Genomic DNA, 20,231 nt, shown 5'->3' on the forward strand with positions numbered 1-20,231 from the left:
GATACAATTCGTAGCTTTAGAATTTTTGTATCATACAATCAATTTGTAGCTTTAGAATTTCATATCATACTATCAATAGCAGTTGAAACTTGAAAGTGATTGATTGGTTTTTAGTACAAGTATGCGCTACAAGTCTGTAATTAGTGTGAACTCTAATGAACTTGTCATCTGTTTGAAGCCTATGATATGTTTTGGAGTAATGCTAAGGATGTAGCTTTTGGTTTCTTGTTATATTGTTGTCTTGGAGGCCTTTCGAGCAAGTATTACCCAACAAAGCACACGATAGAATACAAAGAATCCTAGCATTATTCCCACATTCATCCACCTGTTATCCTTTTCAAGTCCTCTACTCTTCAACACATCAAAGCCAGTAATCAAACACTGGGAGCCCTCTGTTTGATGTGAGAAACACTTATTTCTAACATTCCAATACTCATTTGTGAGGAGTGCATCCAAAGGGTATCTATAGAGGGACACATAGTACATGAAAATCCAATATTTTGGAATGCTCTCCTTAGGGATGAAGTATCCAGAGAAGAGGAAGAAGGCTCCAAGAACTGTGCAGATGAGGGAATTCCCTGTGATGAAATCAGGAGAGACTGCACTTAAAAAGAGTACTAGAGAACTTGCCATGAGCACAATGAGCCATACCACAAAAGTGAAGAAGGTGAAGGCAGTAAGGGAAGGATTGAGTCCTACAAGCCAATACACAGGAACTGCAAAAAGTACAGATACTACAAACAAGAAAGGAAGGAAGACAATAGTGTTGGCAATCATGTAAGAGGAAATTCTATAGGCTCCCCTTGAGGCTTCTTTCATTAGAACACTCCTCTCTTGAAGGTATATTGGAAGTGCTTCAACTGTTGAAGACAGAAGAAAACTAAGACTAAATGCAAACAAGCCTAACCTTTCTGCAACTCCTCCTTCTTCCTTCCTTATCTTAATATAAACACTTCCTAACCCAAATCCACCAACTAGTGCTTGCATTGTTCTGGCCAAGAAAAGCTGCTTTGTTCTATAAATGATCTTCCAAAATCTTGAGCAGAGAAACAATATCTCAACCAAGTATACATAACAAAGATTGCCAAAACTTTCCCCGCTATATTGAGATTGGACTCCACCGTTTTCTTCCTCTGGCCACATAGGGTTTGGAAATGGCTCTTTTTCCTCAATGGTGAAAGTGTCATATCTGAAACTAGAATCTTCTAACCTGTGTATAATTTCCATGGAAAATTCTAAAGCATTCAGTTGTAATGGAATTTGAAATCCCAATTTACTTATGGTTTCCTCTAGCAATTCTAGACTACCATTGTGAACAACTGAACCATGAGAAAGGATCAAGAACTTAGAAATATACTGCAATATTCTATAACTGGGTTGGTGGATTGACAGAACCACCATCCTTTGCTTTGCTTTAACCATTGATGACAGAAGCTCTATCACTTGCAGAGCCGAGGTGCTGTCTAGGCCTGATGTTGGCTCATCTAAGAGTAAAATTGGAGGATTGTGAATCATATCAACTCCAATTGATACCCTCTTCCTCTCTCCACCAGATATCCCTCTATTCTCTTCATCCCCAACAAAACTATCTGCTACATGAAAAAGGCCTAGCTCTTGCATCAAGCTTTCTACCCTCAATTCTCTATCCTTTGGTGTCATTTCTTTTAGCCTAAACTTGGCACTAAACAATAGAGTTTCTTTCACAGTTAAAAGAGGAAGCAAATTGTCCTCTTGTGCCACAAAGCCACATATCTTCCTCAACTGAGCTGGACTTGTCATCGGCTGATCATTGATTGAGATACTTTTAGGATCAAAATCTTTATCTTTTACCCTCCCAGTGATTATTCGAAGAAGAGTAGACTTCCCTGTACCACTAGGACCAACAACAGCAACAATCTCAGAACTTCTGGCAACAAAAGAGACTGACTCGAGTATATTTACAGGCTTTGGTTTTTTAGTCAGGTGGCGAAATGAAAAGGGAGTGGTCTTATGTGGGTGCAAAGTATAGGAGAGATTTCTGACAGAAAGTTTGTATGCAGTTCTGAATTGATGCAGTGCTGGTGGTGGTGAGTGGTAGAAAGATGAAGAAGGACTGGTGGACTCTTCAGGAGAATTAGAATTTGAAAAGAGTATCACAGAGTCATCTTCATTGGAAGGTAGCTTAGGTGGCTTCAAGCAGGCTGTCATTGTGTGGATTTGATTATTCCGTGCTATAAAAGTGAGCTTAAGAAGGCTGAATTTTATGGGGGAATGTTCAAGTTGAGAAGAAATGGAAGTTAAAACAACTAAGTTGACAGCATATTGTTGTAGTAGGTGCTGATATGTTTGGTATAGGTAGGTTATCTGAGACGTTTAACAAGTGAGGTCTTTGGACTATTCTTACATTCCTGTCATTATTTCATTAACTTATTAACCAACTTCCTTGCTAGATTTTCAAACTCATCAGCTTGGAAAATCTGTCAAATGACTCAAATCTGACAACTTTGAACATAAAAGGAAAGTTATGCAAACTTGTATAATCAGCAATTGGTTGATCTGTATTATATTTAATAGTTGTTGGATTGGGATATCCAGTTCATTTAGTTAGGTGATGCAAATGTGGAAGATTATGGCTTAGATGCTTAAAGGGGTAATTTTTTAACAAAGTTAAATAAGCAGCATTATAATGCAAATGCAAGGTTCTAGAACTTCTGACAACAATAGAGTAATATATTAACCTTTTAAACAAATAAAAGACGTAATTTCTCCATTCCAAAACAAAAAAAGAAGCAGAATACATGAACATGGAGTCATACACTTATCTTCGTTTTTTTAGGCAATAATTTTTGTAATTTAGAACTAACAAAAAGCGCATAATATACAACAAAATGGGTTATTAAAGTAAAATTATAAGAATCGTTACTAGTTAGAGAGGGTTTTGTACACTTTTGAGTTTATGGTTTACTCGCTGAACTAATTGTAAGGCTGAAAACGACTTGATCATAGTTACGAAACGTGGAGTTTTGAACTACAACAGGGGTAGGTACCCTGGCTTCGGCTTAGGTTAGTTTTAGGTATCGATCCTAGCACATTTGATCTCAAGTTTGGCCCCATGCGTTTGTCAACTCGGGTTTGCTTATATCATGTGGCCGTTTGGTTGACAGTTCGAACCTCTCTCGCCCACTTTAAAATGTTAAAAACTTGGTGCATTATATAAATAAAGATAACTTTACTGTAAGAGATAATAGAAGTCATTTTTAATCATTAGATCTTATACGATTGTCAAGCTCCACACCCAAAAATTGATCGAAGAAATTAAAAAAGCAAAAATGAAGGAACGAAGAAAATAATGTCCCTGACGAGAACTTAACCAAATTATAGGTTTGGATATCAATCATGCAGGTAAATATAATAGTCCATCTATTGGCCTTAAGTAGTGAACTTGTGCTGTTATACAGATTGATAAAACAGGCAGTAATAGATAAAACCTTTCCACCGGATCCTTAATTTGGATCTGATGCCCTTATACCATGTCGCTTGAAGAATTCTCTAAATCCGTAAGTACTAACATCGTAGTTGAACTGCAAGTTTACAAAAAATAAAATGAACATCGGACAAAAAAATTACAATATTTCACGGATGGAGCCATAGATATGTATCAGGCAAGTTCAAAAAAAAATTATACGTTTTCCAGTCACTTAAGGGAAGATTATTGGATTTACTACCTACGAATAGATTCAATTTTACATATTTGTTTGAGAGGAGTTCAAATACAAATAATCATATTCAGTAAAAGATGCTACAGTTTGCATCAAAAAGGACTCCAAAGTCTCCAAGGTGCCACATAGACATATGAAGGGGAAAAAAAAAAAAAAATTAACTTACAGGCAAGACCTTCACGTTGTATTTAGTAATATTTGGATCAGCTACCCTTCCCTGGTCAGCTGCCTGTATAAAAGAACATAAGCCTCAAATTACAATAAAGGTTTTTATATGGGGTGGTAATCACTGAAAAGATTAACCTATGGATAAAAACCATATTATCACTGCAGAATATATGCTTTCTGCTTAATCATACCATCAAAAGAAAATTTATTAGAATTTCTTCCCATGAACGATTTAGGCAGTGAAGTAATGACACTGTAGTGAACAGTTAACGAATATCATACATGTTGTGGACTATGAAATATTTCAATGAATGGATACTCTGTTTTCTGCCGAGTTATACAAAACCCAGGATATTTTGGACATTCAACCTGCAAAGGACCAGAAAATCAACAGTTCATTAATGTGCAATAACAATGCTACAGGGTGCGCACAAAATAAGTAGCCAAAACCCAAGAAATTAATAGTCACAGACAATCAATAAAATACAAAGAAGGGAATACCGCTGTGTGTCTACTGCCTACACTTCTCAAAAGTAAACTTCAACTCATCATAAACTAATGAACACGTGTGTGCCTGTTTTTCTGATTCTATCTGATTATTCTGTTGGGAATGACCATGAGAGCCCAAATCGGGGAGACATCCACACATCAAATAGGCCTAAACAATAAACTCACATTAAGGGATTCGACACCATATCTCAACGCAAAACCTTAAGGTATTGGGCTTATGAGTCCTTTCACACGTATTTACCATGCTTAGCCCATTCCTTCCCGATATGAGACTTTTTATCGCTCACACTTGAATTCCCAACAAATACAAGCACTATGCTTAATCATGAGTGATACTGTTGATAAATGACTGCCAACACTTACAAATGCACATCAATGAAAAATAACTTACACGCATAAATTTTACATGTGGATAAAAGTCAACAGCAGCTTCTTCTAATACTTTGTCGAGATGCCGTGAGTAATTCCCCCTGCATAATTAAATAGTACATAGTTATTCCTATAGCTTCTCACTTTTCTCTATCTCCCTTCCATTCAAACTTAAAGTCAACTTCTAAATCAGAATTAAGGGGCTAACTCCAGATCACCTGATAGTAAACGCAGCAACCACAGGAAAGCCTTCATGAAGAAGTCTGACAAACTCACGCTCAGAGGTAAAATGAATAAGCCTTGACGGGCCAAGATCCTTTGGATAACCAGTATAATACCTAATATTATCACAAAAATTCTTAGAACTTTGACACTTTTCAATAATAGATAGAGAATCAGACGAGGGGAAACTGCCCCAAGAATAATGCATTGGGTCACCGAAGCATAACAACAAAGCTATCATTTGAACTATGCAAACTATGCTACCTTAGTCAATCCCTTTATTAGTAATATATAAAGATTTGAAATTAACTCCAAATATTTATATATATGATTAAACAATTCTTCAATCGAATGATTACAATTATTATATGCTATAAAATAAAAAATTCCCAGAGAAAAATAATAACTACAATGCAAAAAATGAGCATTTAACGATTTTAAAGCCACAGAAAAATATTTGATAGTTAATATTCAGAAATAGAAAAACACAAGAGGCAGCGAAGATTTATAATTAAACAGCCATTTACAACAAAGTGACACCGGCAGTTGCAATGGCAACATTTTCAAATAAGCATCATATGCAGGAAGTCATACTTGCATGTTGATCGAAGATGACTGATCATCCGGTCGAAAAACGATGGATCTTCCATTTCTGAGTAATGCAACAACAAATTGGTCAAAAATTCACAGTTCACGCCAAACCACTATAGCTCAGATAACTAACTAAGAACACAATAATTCTGACAATGCATTATCAACCTCACTAAAACATTTCTTGCTTAATTTCTTACGTGATCACAAAGTCTTATACATAAAGATTTAACTGAAGCATTTTATCAAACAGCTAACGAGCATGACCAAAAGGCACGATCATTTCGAAAACAAAAATGACGCGAAACATCAATTCAAACAATTTCCAAACGCGAAATACCAAAGAGAAAAATACCAACAAAAAAAAAGAAAGAAAGAAAATAGTGGCATTGAAAGCTTTAATAATGAGGTTGATAATGACTGTGCGAGTGAGAGTGGGAATGAAAAACTTCTATGTTAGTTCCATATTCAGATTCTTATACTCACTTTCCTTCACTTTCTCAGCACCCAAACAGGGAATTGGACTGGAGTCTAGAATGACAAGTGAACCGTCAATGATGAAGAAGCTGGTGCTTCTGTTCTGGAGTCTCTGGAATCTGGTATGTTGCAACTCGACTCAGCAACTCTTATTGGGCCACCAATGTCTAAATTTGGGCTAGACTGGGCCTAATTTGTATGGGCCAGTAAATTCTAATCACTATGCCTCAAGTTTTTGTATGTTCGCATGGAAGCAGTGGAATGTGTGTTGCTTCTTTACTGGAAGTTTTTGTGTAGACTAAGTTGTTTGGCTTCTTTTTTTCCCAAGGTAAAATTATTTTTAAACTTAAGAAAAAAAAACAAAAAAAAAAATTTAATAGTTGCTTAAATTATAAATTTTGTAGCTTAAAGATTATTTTAAAGCTCAAACTAAAAATAAGTTCTACAGTAAAATAACTTTGACAAGTTAGGTTTCTAATTAAAATTATCATAAAGGATATTAGAAATTTCTATTATTTAAATAAACAGAAATATGACAAGAAATAAAAGATAAATATTTTAAAGATGAAGATTTTAAATGAAAAAAATAAAAAATGAATAAATTTTTTTATTAGAAGAGAGTTTCATCCAAGAAAAAGATGTACTAAAAAAAACCACTTGGCCATTAGCCTAGGTGTAGAGCTCATTTTTAAAATAAAAATCTTTGTATATCCTAAGTTTTATAATTCATCACTATTTTTTTTTTTTTTTGGTAGATAGAAGTTTAGATGGTGTTAGATATCAGTATTCCATCAAGGTTAGGGAAGATCCTCTAGCCTCTTTGAGAATTTATGGGAGGGATTACATATCGTCTACTAACAAAATTCTCACATCGATCAGCAGAATTGGAACTCGCGCCCTTGTAAGATATGAGTGTAATCCTTAATGAACTATGTCCACCCTTATTGGCAATTCATCACTATTTTAACTTTAGCTATATTTTTAATATTATACTTGAAGTAATTCCCTTTAAAATATTCGTAAGAGATTTCTCTTGCTCCATAAGCAGATAGGACTTCTCTAAATTAACTGTGGCGCAAACATTTAGATAATTATTTAATGGGTTTATATTTCTCATATTGTAGAAAATAATTCTATCTTTTATACATATAAAAATGTATGGAACCCATGTGAAAAGAAGATAGAGAAAAAAATATGAACTACACACACTTTTATGTATATGTAAGAGATAAAATCAATATTTCTTATATTGTAAGAGATAATTTTATCTCCTACACATACATAAAAATATGTGGGACCCATATGAAAAGAAGAGAGGGAGAGAAAATATGAACCCCACATAATTTTATATGTGTATATTAGATAAAATTATTTTTTACAGTATGAGATACATTAATAATCCCTTATTTAATATAAAACAACAATATATGATTTATTTGTTGACATGATACGGGCTTATTGTAAATAATAAGGGATGTTTGGTAGGAGTTTTCTTAGAAAACATCCAGGCATCAGATATTAGGATTTTATGTTGACCAAAAATATGTGGGACCCATATGAAAAGAAGAGAGGGAGAGAAAATATGAACCCCACATAATTTTATATGTGTATATTAGATAAAATTATTTTTTACAGTATGAGATACATTAATAATCCCTTATTTAATATAAAACAACAATATATGATTTATTTGTTGACATGATACGGGCTTATTGTAAATAATAAGGGATGTTTGGTAGGAGTTTTCTTAGAAAACATCCAGGCATCAGATATTAGGATTTTATGTTGACCAGTTTGGTTCAAGATTTTTAGCAATTTTGGCAGCAAACCAATTTGCCCAGACTTTGAGAATTGTTTGGAAAAAGGGACAAGAAACACTGTGCAAAAAAGCCACTTTGGATGTGGTATTGTAAGATGACCAGCTAAATGGATAATAGAGAACGAAAAACGTGACAGAAATACCCTCTCATAAAAATCAAATTGTACATCTCTGCAAAGCCTCATTTTAACATTGTGCAAAGCCTCATTTCTCCGTTGACCCTTGAGGATATATCGCCAATTCCATCAAAACATGATTGAAAGGAGAGACACAGAGAAAAATAGTGATGGTCACCGACTTTGGAAGGAGAGACACAGATATGGAGGACAGAACATGAATGTTGGAGGAGAGATGTCGTACATAAGGGGTACTTTTATTGACATTCAAAAATTAAAAAGGGGTTAATTTCGTAATTTTAACTCATTCTCTTCTTACTTTCTCTTCATCCTCTACTTCTTCTTCTACCTCTGTATATGAATACATTCCCTCTAACTCTATTGGGTCAATATCACCAACAAGATCAATCAATACCAAGTCTAAAACCATGGTCAGAACTCTTGCCTTTCTTGCTCATGTTGAGCCTTCCACTGTAAAACAAGCCTTAGCTAGTCCACCTTGGCTTGAGGTGATGAAATAAGAATACAATGCTCTTATGACTACAAGAATACATGGACTCTTATATCTCTTCCTCCTAACAGAAAGGCTATAGGGTGCAAATGGGTCTTCAAGGTGAAAGTGAATCCTGGTGGATCAGTAAATAAGTATAAAGCCTGTTTTGTTACAAAGGGGTTTCATCAACAAGAAGGTTTCGAATATAATGAGACTTTTTCTCCTGTGGTCAGACCTATGATAGTTAGAATCATGCTTACTCTGGCTCTAACACATGGTTGGATGATTAGGCAGCTTGATATAAATAATGCATTCTTGAGTGGTGACTTACAAGAGATTGTTTACATGAACCAACAACCGGGTTTTTGAGAGTTCTGACAAAAACCTTGTGAGCAGGCTAAATAAAGATCTATATGGTTTGAAACAGGCTCCAGAGCCTGGTTTGACAAACTTAAATCAGCATTATTGCAGTTGGGGTTTCAGTCTAGTTGTTATGACCCTTCATTATTTGTTTCTAAGTCTTCAATATGTTATACATGCCTATTAGTCTATGTTGATGATATAATAATCACAGGGACAGAATCAACTTACATTCAACAACTCATTCATCAACTCCACTCTCAGTTTGCTTTGAAAGACCTAGGAATTTTAGACTAGTTTCTGGGTGTGGAAGTCAAACAACATGGTTCGGGTGGTCTCATTCTGACCCATTCCAAGTATGTGAGGGACCTACTTGCAAAGGCAGACATGTATGATACAAAAGGAATCTCCTCTCCCATGCCTTCAAGCTATAAGCTATCCAAATATGGCTCACATATTTTTCTGATCCACATCATTATAGGTCTATTGTTGGGCCTTTCAATATGCTACTATTACACGTCTTGAAATCAACTATGCAGTAAACAAGGTGTGTCAGTTCATGGTTCAACCATTAGAGGAGCATTGGAAGATAATGAAAAGGATTCTAAGGTATCTAAAAGGGACCAACACTTATGGTTTGGTTCTCCAAAAAGCTGATAAGCATCATCCTCTCTCCATCTTTGCCTTTTGTGATGCAGACTGGTTAAGTGATCCAGATGATAGGCATTTTAACTTTGGTGCTTGTATTTTCTTGGGACCTAATCTTATTTCTTGGTGGTCCAAGAAGCAAACTCTTGTTGCTCGATCCATAGCTGAGGCAGAATATCGTAGTTTAGCCATCACTCAGGTAATCTAGCCCAGTGCACCAAGATTTCAATTTGGCCCCCTATTAACCTGCAGTTGTCTATCACGTCTTCTGGTTGGACTTGCATTTCCAATGATTCAGACAAACATTGTGGAAAAGGCAAAACCTGTACAACTGGGTTGACAGCCCATTTCAATTGCGAAACATGAAAGACTGGATGAATCTTCGCATAAGTAGGAAGTAATAATTCATATGCCACAGGACCCACCCGCTTAGTGATCTCAAAAGGTCCATAAAACCGAGGACTAAGTTTCTGATTTACACGCCTAGCCAACGACTTCAGCTTATATGGCTGAATCTTGAGGTATACTTGGTCCCCCACTGCATATTCCACATCTCTTCTTTTCTTATCTGCTAACAGCTTCATCTGTGCTTGGGCTTGATAGAGGTTGTGTTTCAGCTCCTCCAAAATGGCATCTCTATTGCGTACCAACTGATCCACAACATCCATTTTTGTACTGTCATTCCCCAACTGAATCAAAACGGGAGGATCACGACCATATAGAGCTCGAAAAGGTGTCATTTGAATGGATCTATTGTAGGAGGTGTTGAACCAAAATTCAGCCCAAGGAATCCACTTAACCCAGCCTTTAGGGTGCTGACCGACAAAACAGCGAAGGTAAGTCTCCACCGTTCTATTTACCACCTCCGTTTGGCTGTCGTTTTGGGGATTGTATGCGGAACTAAACCTCAATTTAGTACCCGCAAGACAAAAAAGCTCACTCCAAAAACTACTGATGAAGACTCGGTCTCTATCAGAGATGATTGACTTAGGGAACCCATGTAAACGCACCACTTCACTGACGAACACAGCAGCCACATGTTGAGCAGTAAATGGGTGTGACAAACAAATAAAGTGTGCATACTTACAGAGGCAGTCCACTACCACAAAGATGTTGTCGATTGGAACACCCAAGTCCTTGGCCAGCTGCTCATGAAAGAAGTTGTGAGTAGCTCCTGTATCCACAAGTACCACAATCCGTCGTCCTAACATTTCTCCCCACACTTTGAAGGATCGATTGGACGTCACTCTGACGATGCTGTGCACACTTAGCCGCATGGGTTGTTCTTCCTCTCCCATCACTGGACTCCCCTTCTCTTCATCTCTGTGCTCGTCCTCGCCACCTATCCCCAGCAACAAGACATTCAGTTGTGGGTTGCCGCAAATATGGTCCGCTGAATACGGTGCGTCACATCGGAAACACAAATTCCGACGCCGGTGCTCCGCGATTTCCTCCGTCGACAGCCTCTGGTAAATCGCGTCGCGTCTGTCAGTCGCGCCATCGTTTGTCGCGTGGGTTCTTGTCGTGGACCCTAGACTCTCCCTATTTCCGTCGTTGTGCCCTAAGGTTGCAATCTTGGTGTTATTTTGAGTCTGGGCTCCTTGGTTTCTATTAGAGTTATTAGAGTTGGGCCATCTATTTGGAAGCCCATTTCGAGACCCAGCCACCCCTCCTATAGTCTCCCCAGTTAGGTTATGAGTTCGGGTCGTAAGTGCAGCCCTGGAATGCTGTCCTGGCCCATTTCCTCCAAATCCGCTTCGGCCCCATCCCATCATCTTCTTCCCGACTACGTTTTCTTTTTCCTCAATTTTATGAGCGAGAGACATCATCTCTTCCATAGTTTCAACGCGATGCAAACGTATCTCAGCTCGTATATCTTCTTTTAGCCCATTTAGAAAGGTCGCTCTCATTACCTCCTCGTCCGCTTCCCTCAACGGCACCAGCATTTCAAAGTTCTCACGGTACTCTGCCACCGTGCCTACCTGCCTAAGGCACATCAGTGTTTCAAATGGATTCCGTGATGAGGATGTGCGAAACCTCTGAAGAATTGCTGCTCTAACTTGCCCCCAATTAATCATAGGGTTACGAGCTTCCCACCATTGAAACCAGCTCAGTGCTTTGCCTTCCATACAAATCAAAGCTGCCTCAATTTGTTCTTCCGGTGGAATATGATTGATCCTGAAGTATCTCTCTGCACGATAAATCCAGCCATACGGATCTTCCCCTGAAAAATAAGGGACCTCCAGACGTCTGATCCGTTCTTCCTCTCTTGTGTTTCCTCCGTTACGTACTCCTCTGTTTTCATTTTCAGAGTTTCGATTCCGATCGTGGCTACCCGAGCTGCTGTCACATTGGTCTACTCGGTCCATGTAAGCTAACATCATTTCTCTCAATTGCCTCATGGATTCTGTCATCTCCTCCATTCTTCCTTCCACATTCGTCGCTCTATGCTCCAACAATTCAACTCTCCCTTCCATTCTAATGTGAACCATATAACGCTCCAGGATCTGAAGCTTTGATACCAAATTGATGAAACCCAATTTGGAAATAAAAAAACAACGAACTCAGATTCAATTCAGATAGACAAACTCAATGAAACAGTATAGCAAGCAAACATTACACTGGCTGATATAGCCTTGAAGGAAATAAAACTAAAACTGAAAATGAAACACCTAAGGGACTCCAATGAAACCCAATTTGGAAATAAAAAAACAACGAACTCGGATTCAATTCAGATAGACAAACTCAATGAAACAGTACAACAAGCAAACATTACAATGGTTGATACAACCTTGAAGGAAATAAAACTAAAACTGGAAATGAAACACCTAAGGGACTCCACAGTACCCTTCCCTACAATTCACCACTGAATTGGATAAGCTTTTTTCATATCCCCTACTCTCATACAATTGCCTTACTTATATTCTTCTTCATACTCTCTTTCCTCTAACAAACTCCTTCCCCCATACCCCTTAATTTTGTTATAACCAACTATGATAAGTGTTCCTCCTTATCGGTTCCTTCCGTGTTGAATGCTTGCTCTTCAGTATCCTCTTTAGCATCTTCAGTATCCTCTTCAGCATCCATTCCTATTGGGTCCACTTCTATTGGGCTCACCACATCTGGCCCACTATCTTTCTGCATTTCTTCAGTTGTTGTGTGTCGGTCGGTCTCTCTTCTCTCTTCTGCTGTAGACGTATTTTAGCTTCTCACCAGTGGGTTAGGATAAAAAATAACCCCCTAATTAGGGGGCTCTAAACACTCGGGTACATAAGATGCCAAATGGGGTGGTCATGGGCTGTAATCCATACTGACAGCTTTGGGTGGAAATTAAAAAGGAGAATTAGCATAAAATCTTTCTCTCTAAATATTACAGCACCTTCACCTCCACTTCCAATCAGTAACTACAACTTACAAGCACAACATAAAAGAAAGAACACAACCAATTTAAATGGAAAGCCTAAATAGCAGTCCAAAGGCAGATGTAAGCAAATTGTTTGTATCCCTTGAATTTTTCATTTTACATAGATTTTACAACTTAAATTCTATTGACACAGTACACCCCGATCCACACAAAAACAGGGACAATGAAAAAGTTTCAGTATGAATTCTAAAATAAGTATGAAAAAATGCACTATCAAATTAACAAAACTCAAGCCTAAAAAGGATAAGAAAATAATGGGGATTTTGTGTATACAGTCAATAATATTATCAACTAGAAAAAAATATACCAGAACAAAAATCCTAGAAATTTTTCTTAATAGAAACATGGGTTATGAATTCAAATAAAAAGACTAAAAAGTATACAAATATTAGTAACTTTGGCAATACCAATAACCTTTCACACCAAGGTGCAAAATTTGTTATCTGTACTGGTTTCTAGTATGTTTTACAACATCCCACATAAACTTGCAGAAGTTAATATGAGAAGTGGCATCATCATACAAGTGATACTTTGGAATTTGCAAGCAGTATTTTTGAAATAAGAATGAATTATCCGAGTAACTGCAGCATTGGTGAATTCTGCAAAGTGGAGTTCTGAAGTAAAAGGCTATGAACAAACTTCATTAAACATTGAATTTCACTGATTAGAAACATGAAATAGAAGTCTCAAAAATTATTTACAAAAAATAAAAATGGAAAGTAGGTAACAAAGTACAAAGACTCTTTGACACAAGATGCTCCATGCATAAGCAAGACCTATCTTGGGTGGCAAATCTAATTACACTTGCGTATTCTTTTGCTTTTGAAGCTAGCATAACAGAATTATATGTTAATTTCCCAAACACAAAATAATAACAAAAAGAATGAAGATGTAATGCAAAATTTAAAAAACTAAACAACAGAATGTGAAGAGACAATATACATGGGTATTACAACTTCAGAGCAGCTATTGCTTCTGGTTTAAAATCAACTCGCAGACCCAATACACGCCTAACCTCTGCTGGAGTTAATCTCCAGGTCATAGGTCCAGAGTTCTCACCCCAGAAATCTAGAATCTCAGACACCTTTTCTAAATTTAGAATTGTTGCCATTTGAGTAAGACGTGCAAACTTGTCTCTAACAGTTCTCTGTGTCATGATGCTGAAATGGCTTACCAAAGCTCTAGCATCTCTGTCAAGTTGAAGACCACCAAGCTGACTAAATCTTTTCTGCATCATGATGACTTCAAGCCTTTTCACAATGAAGTCAATGACCAAATGAACAAAAGAGTCATAATTGTTAGCAGTCATCAGTGGCTGCAGCCATGCCACATTTGTCTCCACAGCATGGAGAAGTCTCTGAACCCATGGGTCATTCACCTCATTATCTGCATACTCAGCCTCTGAAAGTTCATAGTTGATTGTTCCCACGCAGTCTAATACTGGTCGTATTTGTGGTGTGATGGTTGCCACAAGTTGTTCTATGCCAACATTCAAAGCTTGCTTGAAAGCATTGCTGCTATCTCCCAACTCAGACAAGCAAGATTTTATCTTTTCTCGATCAGCCAGCGCAGGAAACACCTGTATAAAGTAATCCAGTCAGTTAATGCCGCAATTTTTAAATGATATATATTATATAGGAAAACAAAGTGCCATAAATAAAAATATAACCGTTGTTCTGCCTAGAAGCTTCCTACATTTAAATCATCGATAATACCATTTCTAAAGCATAATTTGACAGAATTTCTCTAATCAATCATCTACAGATTTATGTAATTGATACAAATTTGACCATTTATTTATCACACCATTCAGGAGATAATAACATCAATGATCTGTAATTTTGAAGTTGCCAAAAAGGCAAATCTTGAAATTGTTGTGTTTTATACTGCTTCCTTTCCATATCTACCTAAGACTTATTTCTACATATCACACAAAACTCTACTTTTGGCCATATGGATACAGCATTATTATTACCCTCCAACCCTTTCTACTACAGTTTATATCCCGTGCAAATTAAATGAAACAGAAACTCCATACACATGCTTAGTTCAAAAACAATTCCTCTATTGATTTTCATCATGATTTTTAACACAAATCAACTTCTTTTATGATTAATCCATACACTAGGAATCTCAAATTACCTTGTGATGGAACACCAAACACACCATACATTGCCAAAAATATTTACTGCTGTAATGAATTTCATTGCCAAATGCCAACTATAAGTGCAAGGTTCAAAAAGAACACCACTTACCTCAGCACACTGTTCTTCAATTTCATGTTTTAGCTTCAGAACATATTCACTGCTTACATCCACATTATTTAGAGCTGTTGCAATTTCTGTCCCAGTCTTCTGCACACCAACACCGCCAAAGAACAACTTTGCACCAAGATTAGGTTCTCTCATCTTCTGTTGCAAGGCTTCATGATATTCATTGCTCAACAAGCTACAAGCCCCACTCAAAACAGCAATAACAGAGCTTATATTTGAAGTGGATATCGCCCTCCTTAAGCAACTCTGCAAGACATAGAACACATCATCCACCATGGAAGTGGTGAGGCTGTGAGGCACGTGCTCATCAATCCTCACAGCTTTCCTAACATTCTCCACCATGAAAAAACCCTCCAGAATCACATAAAACCCAGTCAAATCCTGAGCAACCTTGTTAAAACCACCACTCCTGAAGGCCTTGGTTGCACGAGGGACCAATTCAGGATCAACAGAAGTAAGAGCCTTGATCTTCGAAATCATGAAGTCAGTATAATCCTCACCAAGCAGCATAAGGGACAGAATCTCTTCCAAGTACAACTCAACCTCTCGTGGGTCAGGTCCCTCAGGACCTCCGCCAACACCAAGCAAATTGTTGTGAGCATTTATCTCCGATGCCAACTTAGCCAACTTCCTATACTCCATATACTTATTCAAGATAACAGAACCACGCGAATCACACTCCTCCTGAAGCTCACAGATCGCATACACAATACCATCCTCCCCACACAAACCACTCAAGATCTCACTATTCTCTTCAATCGCCAAAACAATGTCCTTGAACAAATTGGTCAAACAGCCAACAAAGTTGACATTCCTCTGTTCCATCATCTCCACCAACTGCTCAAACTCCATTCTGGATCTCATCCCAATCACCTTCTTCAAATAATTAACATAAATTTGTAACCCTTCCTCCTCCAAACCTACATTAAAAAGAAAAAGTTATAAAAAAAAAAGCTTAATTAAACAACAAAATCTATCTTCAACCTTAAAGATATTTAAGTCGCAAACTCACAAAATTTAAAATATATAATCCAAGAAACAAAAATATGAAGGAAAAAATATTATTATAAGCTAAATATTACAGACAAAACTTAAACAAAGAAGGTAAAGATGCAAAAGGATATAATGGTTTATAAATTCATATATTTTGAAATCTTCAAATCGTTCAGGCATAAATTGGTTACCAGATTCAGATTCCGTTTCCTAATTACGTTTTTAAGTTAAAAATTAACACCAAATATGCGTTAATTCCTAATTCCAACTTGAACGAAGTTAAAAACTCCTAATTCCGGTTTTTACCCAGAGGCGTGTAAAGCCGAATAAACCTCAGAATCGAGGTGTGGTCTCGCTGGTCCACTGCGGCGGAGAGCTTCTTCTTCACAACACCTTCGAGCTGCTTCTTCGCTGCCATCAACCGGTCCCTCTGCACCCGGTCCGAACCGGACTCCTTGTATTGCGCGTCGATTTGAAGGAAGATCTGAACGTACCTCGCGGCGGATTCGTAATCCTCGCTCTCCAATGCTTTCTGCACACCTTCGAGGCAATTTCCCCTCTCGACGATGGCGTCGATGCGGAGTAGCGTGGATCTGACGCGCGATTGCGCCAAGTCGAGTTCGCGGACCTTGCGGCTGACGTCATCGGCTAGGTCGCACGTGGAGGAGACGTTGGAGAGCACGTGATCGGCGTCGGAGTTTACGATGTCGAGAACCTCAGAGGAACGTTGGAGAGCGATGAGGTGTTTGTCGAGGTCGGTTCGCTGAGATAAGAGGTCATCGAGTTCGTCGTCTAGTGCTCTCTGATGGGCTATGCACTCGTGAAGAAGACGCGTCATTGTTCCAACGTCCGTTAGTGAACACACGTAATCCACTGCCTCTGCGGTTCCGAAGTCTATTAACGACGTTACGGCGTCTGAACCGTTCGCGTTTGCGTTAGGAGTAGATCCCATTTTTGAAGAACGAAGGACTGAAAATGGGTGTGAGATGGGAACGAAGCCACCAACGTCCCTAGTCACTGCTTGATCTGGGAACCATGAACTGATACAAGTTATGCATATTAAGTTAATTAAAAATTGACTGTCAAATAAATTAAGGAGTAAATACCTTTTTGTACTTAATAATTTTATGATCCCTTCTTTCGTATTTGGCAAATAAAAAAGTTCACCTTAAAAAATTTAAAATGAACTCATTTAATTAAAATTGTAGTCTCTCACAGATTCAGAAAATCATGATGGACTTTTTTAATTGCTAAGAATTAAAACGGACATCGTAAAATTTACCGAGGATCGTAAAATTTACCGAGTAAGGATATATTTCTGATGGGTTATATTTATGTAAAAATATTATTTTCAACCCTAATCAAAATGTGTGTTTGAGAATAAACAGTTTATTAAATTAAAACACCCTATTAAACATCAACCTTCTCAATGATTGTGTAGAATTACCCCCGTCGAATTTCCAAATAACTTTTCGGAAAGAGTATTTTTTTGTAGGAAAAAATGGGATAGGTTATTCTATTTATTATTTTTTCTGCCTACCTTTGCTTACCACTCTAAAACATCGTTAGATCAGAATCTTAACTAACATTTGTCTTTCTCTCTCTTCTTAAGATTCTGATCTAACAGTATTAGATGGTGGTAGGCAAAGGTAGGCAGAAAAAAAAATGGTAGGTAAAATAACCTATCCCGAGAAAAATATAATGATAAAGATTAATATAATCCTATAATATATTAGAATTACAAAAATATCTTGATTTTCACCCAACGCAACATTGTTTTAAGCTTACCGAAGATAACTTATCTATATTGACTGGAGAAATTCTTTACCCTTTTATGTAATGTTGGACGTTTAACAAGTGCACTAATCGTACAAGTAATAAAATGATGAGTAAAGATCGTTCCCACGAGGAATTGTGTTCAAACACCAATATACCATAGAAAACTAATTTGAATCAAATAAGAGTTTGTAAAAATCATGAATAATTTGTCACCAGAAAATTGATTGTAAGTAATTTGACACAAAGTAAATATGGATTAGGAATTAATAAAAACAACAAGTAGTCAGAAAACAACTCTCCTCCATGATAACCCATATAAACATTGATCATATGATGAATTCCTTTCCATGTGATGTTAATCAACCTTTTACTTATCATCAAGATGTAATCCCTTACTACCCTGATAGATACATTAATCAGAAACCTCAATCCCTTGGTGATCTCTTTCTTAATACATGCATGAAATACTAAGGTTTTAAGATTACATCAGAATTCTAGCATCAATCCCTTGAGTACTAGAATTCTGATGTTGAGATTATCAAATACAGAAGTCATATAAACATCCATGTTCTATACTACTTCTTTGATAGAAATAATTAACTCAGAAAATCTCAAATCAACACATGAAAAATACGTCATCATATTAATCAAATCAACATAATATTATCATGGAGTTCCATTGCATTCAGACTACAAAGACTCTACTCGGACATGACTAAGGAATAAATAAGAGAAGAAGAAACAAACTTCATTTCCATGTTGAAAGTCTTCAATCTCCAAACTATTACAAGGAAATCCTAATACAAAAACTAAGAGAATTTAGAGAGAAGTCAGACTAAGTTTAAGAGAGAGAGAGAGAGTTCAGATCCCCCAGATTCTGATCTAAGTGTCAAGGCTTTGCCTTATATAGTGTTACAATTAAAAACAGAAAACTGATGTGGGCGCTAAAACGTCCATAAGTGGCCGTTTTAGCGTCCATGCTTTACGTATGCTCAACTGCTTTTAACTGATTTCAATGCTAAAACGTTAAGGAATGACCGTTTTAGCGTCCAAACTTGGTGAATGCTCAACTAACTTTAACTGACTCCAATGCTAAAACGTTTGATTTAGACGTTTTAGCGGTGAAGACCAGAATCTTTTTCCACTTTAGGGCGCTAAAACGCATATTGCAGGCCGTTTTAGCGCCCAAGACCAGCAATTTTCCATCTTCTTAGTGTAGCAGCGCGCTAAAACGCTCTGTGTCGACGTTTTAGCGCTCATCACCAGCAAGTTTTGGCCTCTTCCTGTAACAGGGCGCTAAAACGCTCAGTGTGGACGTTTTAGCGCTCAACACCAGCAAGTTTTGGCCTCTTCCTGTAACAGGGCACTAAAACGCTCAGTGTGGACGTTTTAGCGCTCAACACTTAGGCAATTTTTCTCCTCTTGAGCTCCAGAATCTTCTTCCTTCTCCAGTTGTCTTTCAAGCTTGCTTTTCCTACAAGAATCATACAAATTTCCAATAAAGCTCTTGAACTTGTAATTGAGGACATCTTAGGACATTAACCTTGTTTTTCATCATTTAATCACACAATTTGATCCTAATTCCTGCTAAAAACCATGATGAACTAAGGGTTCATCATGTAATAAGGAAGGGGAATATTACTCTCATGCTATAGAGAGAATCCAAGTGGATAGTTAAAAAGCAAAAAAAAATAAAAAAAATAAGGGGTGCATTTTTGAAGTGAGAGAACATGATATAACTATCTCACGAAGAATAAGAATAAGAGTAATATTTCTCAATAAGAAATGAAGTTATATGTGTGATTGCAAAAGACATTATTTTAGAATTTGGAGGAAAAAATATAAAATATTTTAATAATTTTATTTCTCTTTTATAATATAATTTTTTTAAATACACTGTGTTTTTTTTTCTAATTGCAAAATGACTCATTTTGAGATAATTCTATTAAAGAAACACTAACTTTTTTTTTCATTTTTAGCTGGTTTTATGTAAAAGAAATTTGGATACAAAGTTGGCAGGGTTCTATAAGCCAAATTAGGCAAAAGATTTGTAAATATGTGGTTAGGCTCTTCCATTAAAATATATCTACACCAATAATAAAATGTGTTGCTTATGTTATCAAAGAGCCTAATAATCATAGAAAACCATAATAAGAAACTTACTCCTTTCTCCTGCCATTGAATAAAAGTGTATACAGTATATATATATTTTGATTATAATAAAGTGGTAACAACAAAAAGATAATAATCACTTGCAAAAAGCATTACCATGTGTGAAGATTGAAGCTATA

At 36.8% G+C, this 20,231-nt stretch overlaps 3 protein-coding genes across 3 annotated transcripts; all 3 read right to left on the bottom strand.

The window, feature by feature from the left end:
* Positions 1-228: 228 nt before the first annotated feature.
* Positions 229-2,187, bottom strand: LOC133285609 (ABC transporter G family member 23). The gene has a single exon (XM_061482864.1). The coding sequence runs from the start codon at positions 2,185-2,187 to the stop codon at positions 229-231; it is 1,959 nt and encodes a 652-aa protein (XP_061338848.1).
* Positions 2,188-3,275: 1,088 nt separating this feature from the next.
* LOC133285613 (uncharacterized) lies at positions 3,276-6,148 on the bottom strand. The gene is made up of 7 exons (XM_061482867.1): positions 6,045-6,148; positions 5,562-5,619; positions 4,964-5,083; positions 4,768-4,846; positions 4,149-4,235; positions 3,865-3,927; positions 3,276-3,560 (listed from the first exon to the last, which is right to left on the bottom strand). Exons 2-7 carry the CDS (start codon positions 5,615-5,617, stop codon positions 3,483-3,485), a joined length of 483 nt encoding a protein of 160 aa, XP_061338851.1. The 5' UTR covers positions 5,618-5,619; positions 6,045-6,148; the 3' UTR covers positions 3,276-3,482.
* Positions 6,149-13,584: 7,436 nt separating this feature from the next.
* LOC133285611 (conserved oligomeric Golgi complex subunit 4) lies at positions 13,585-17,184 on the bottom strand. Its single transcript, XM_061482865.1, has 3 exons — positions 16,468-17,184; positions 15,151-16,088; positions 13,585-14,474 (listed from the first exon to the last, which is right to left on the bottom strand). The coding sequence occupies exons 1-3, from the start codon at positions 17,111-17,113 to the stop codon at positions 13,845-13,847; spliced, it is 2,214 nt and encodes a 737-aa protein (XP_061338849.1). The 5' UTR covers positions 17,114-17,184; the 3' UTR covers positions 13,585-13,844.
* Between the last annotated feature and the right edge of the window lie 3,047 nt (positions 17,185-20,231).

This window comes from Gastrolobium bilobum, unplaced genomic scaffold, assembly GCF_033153095.1.
Source record: "Gastrolobium bilobum isolate Gb01-03AN ecotype WA unplaced genomic scaffold, APGP_CSIRO_Gbil_v1 utg19388, whole genome shotgun sequence".
Lineage (NCBI taxonomy): Eukaryota > Viridiplantae > Streptophyta > Magnoliopsida > Fabales > Fabaceae > Gastrolobium > Gastrolobium bilobum.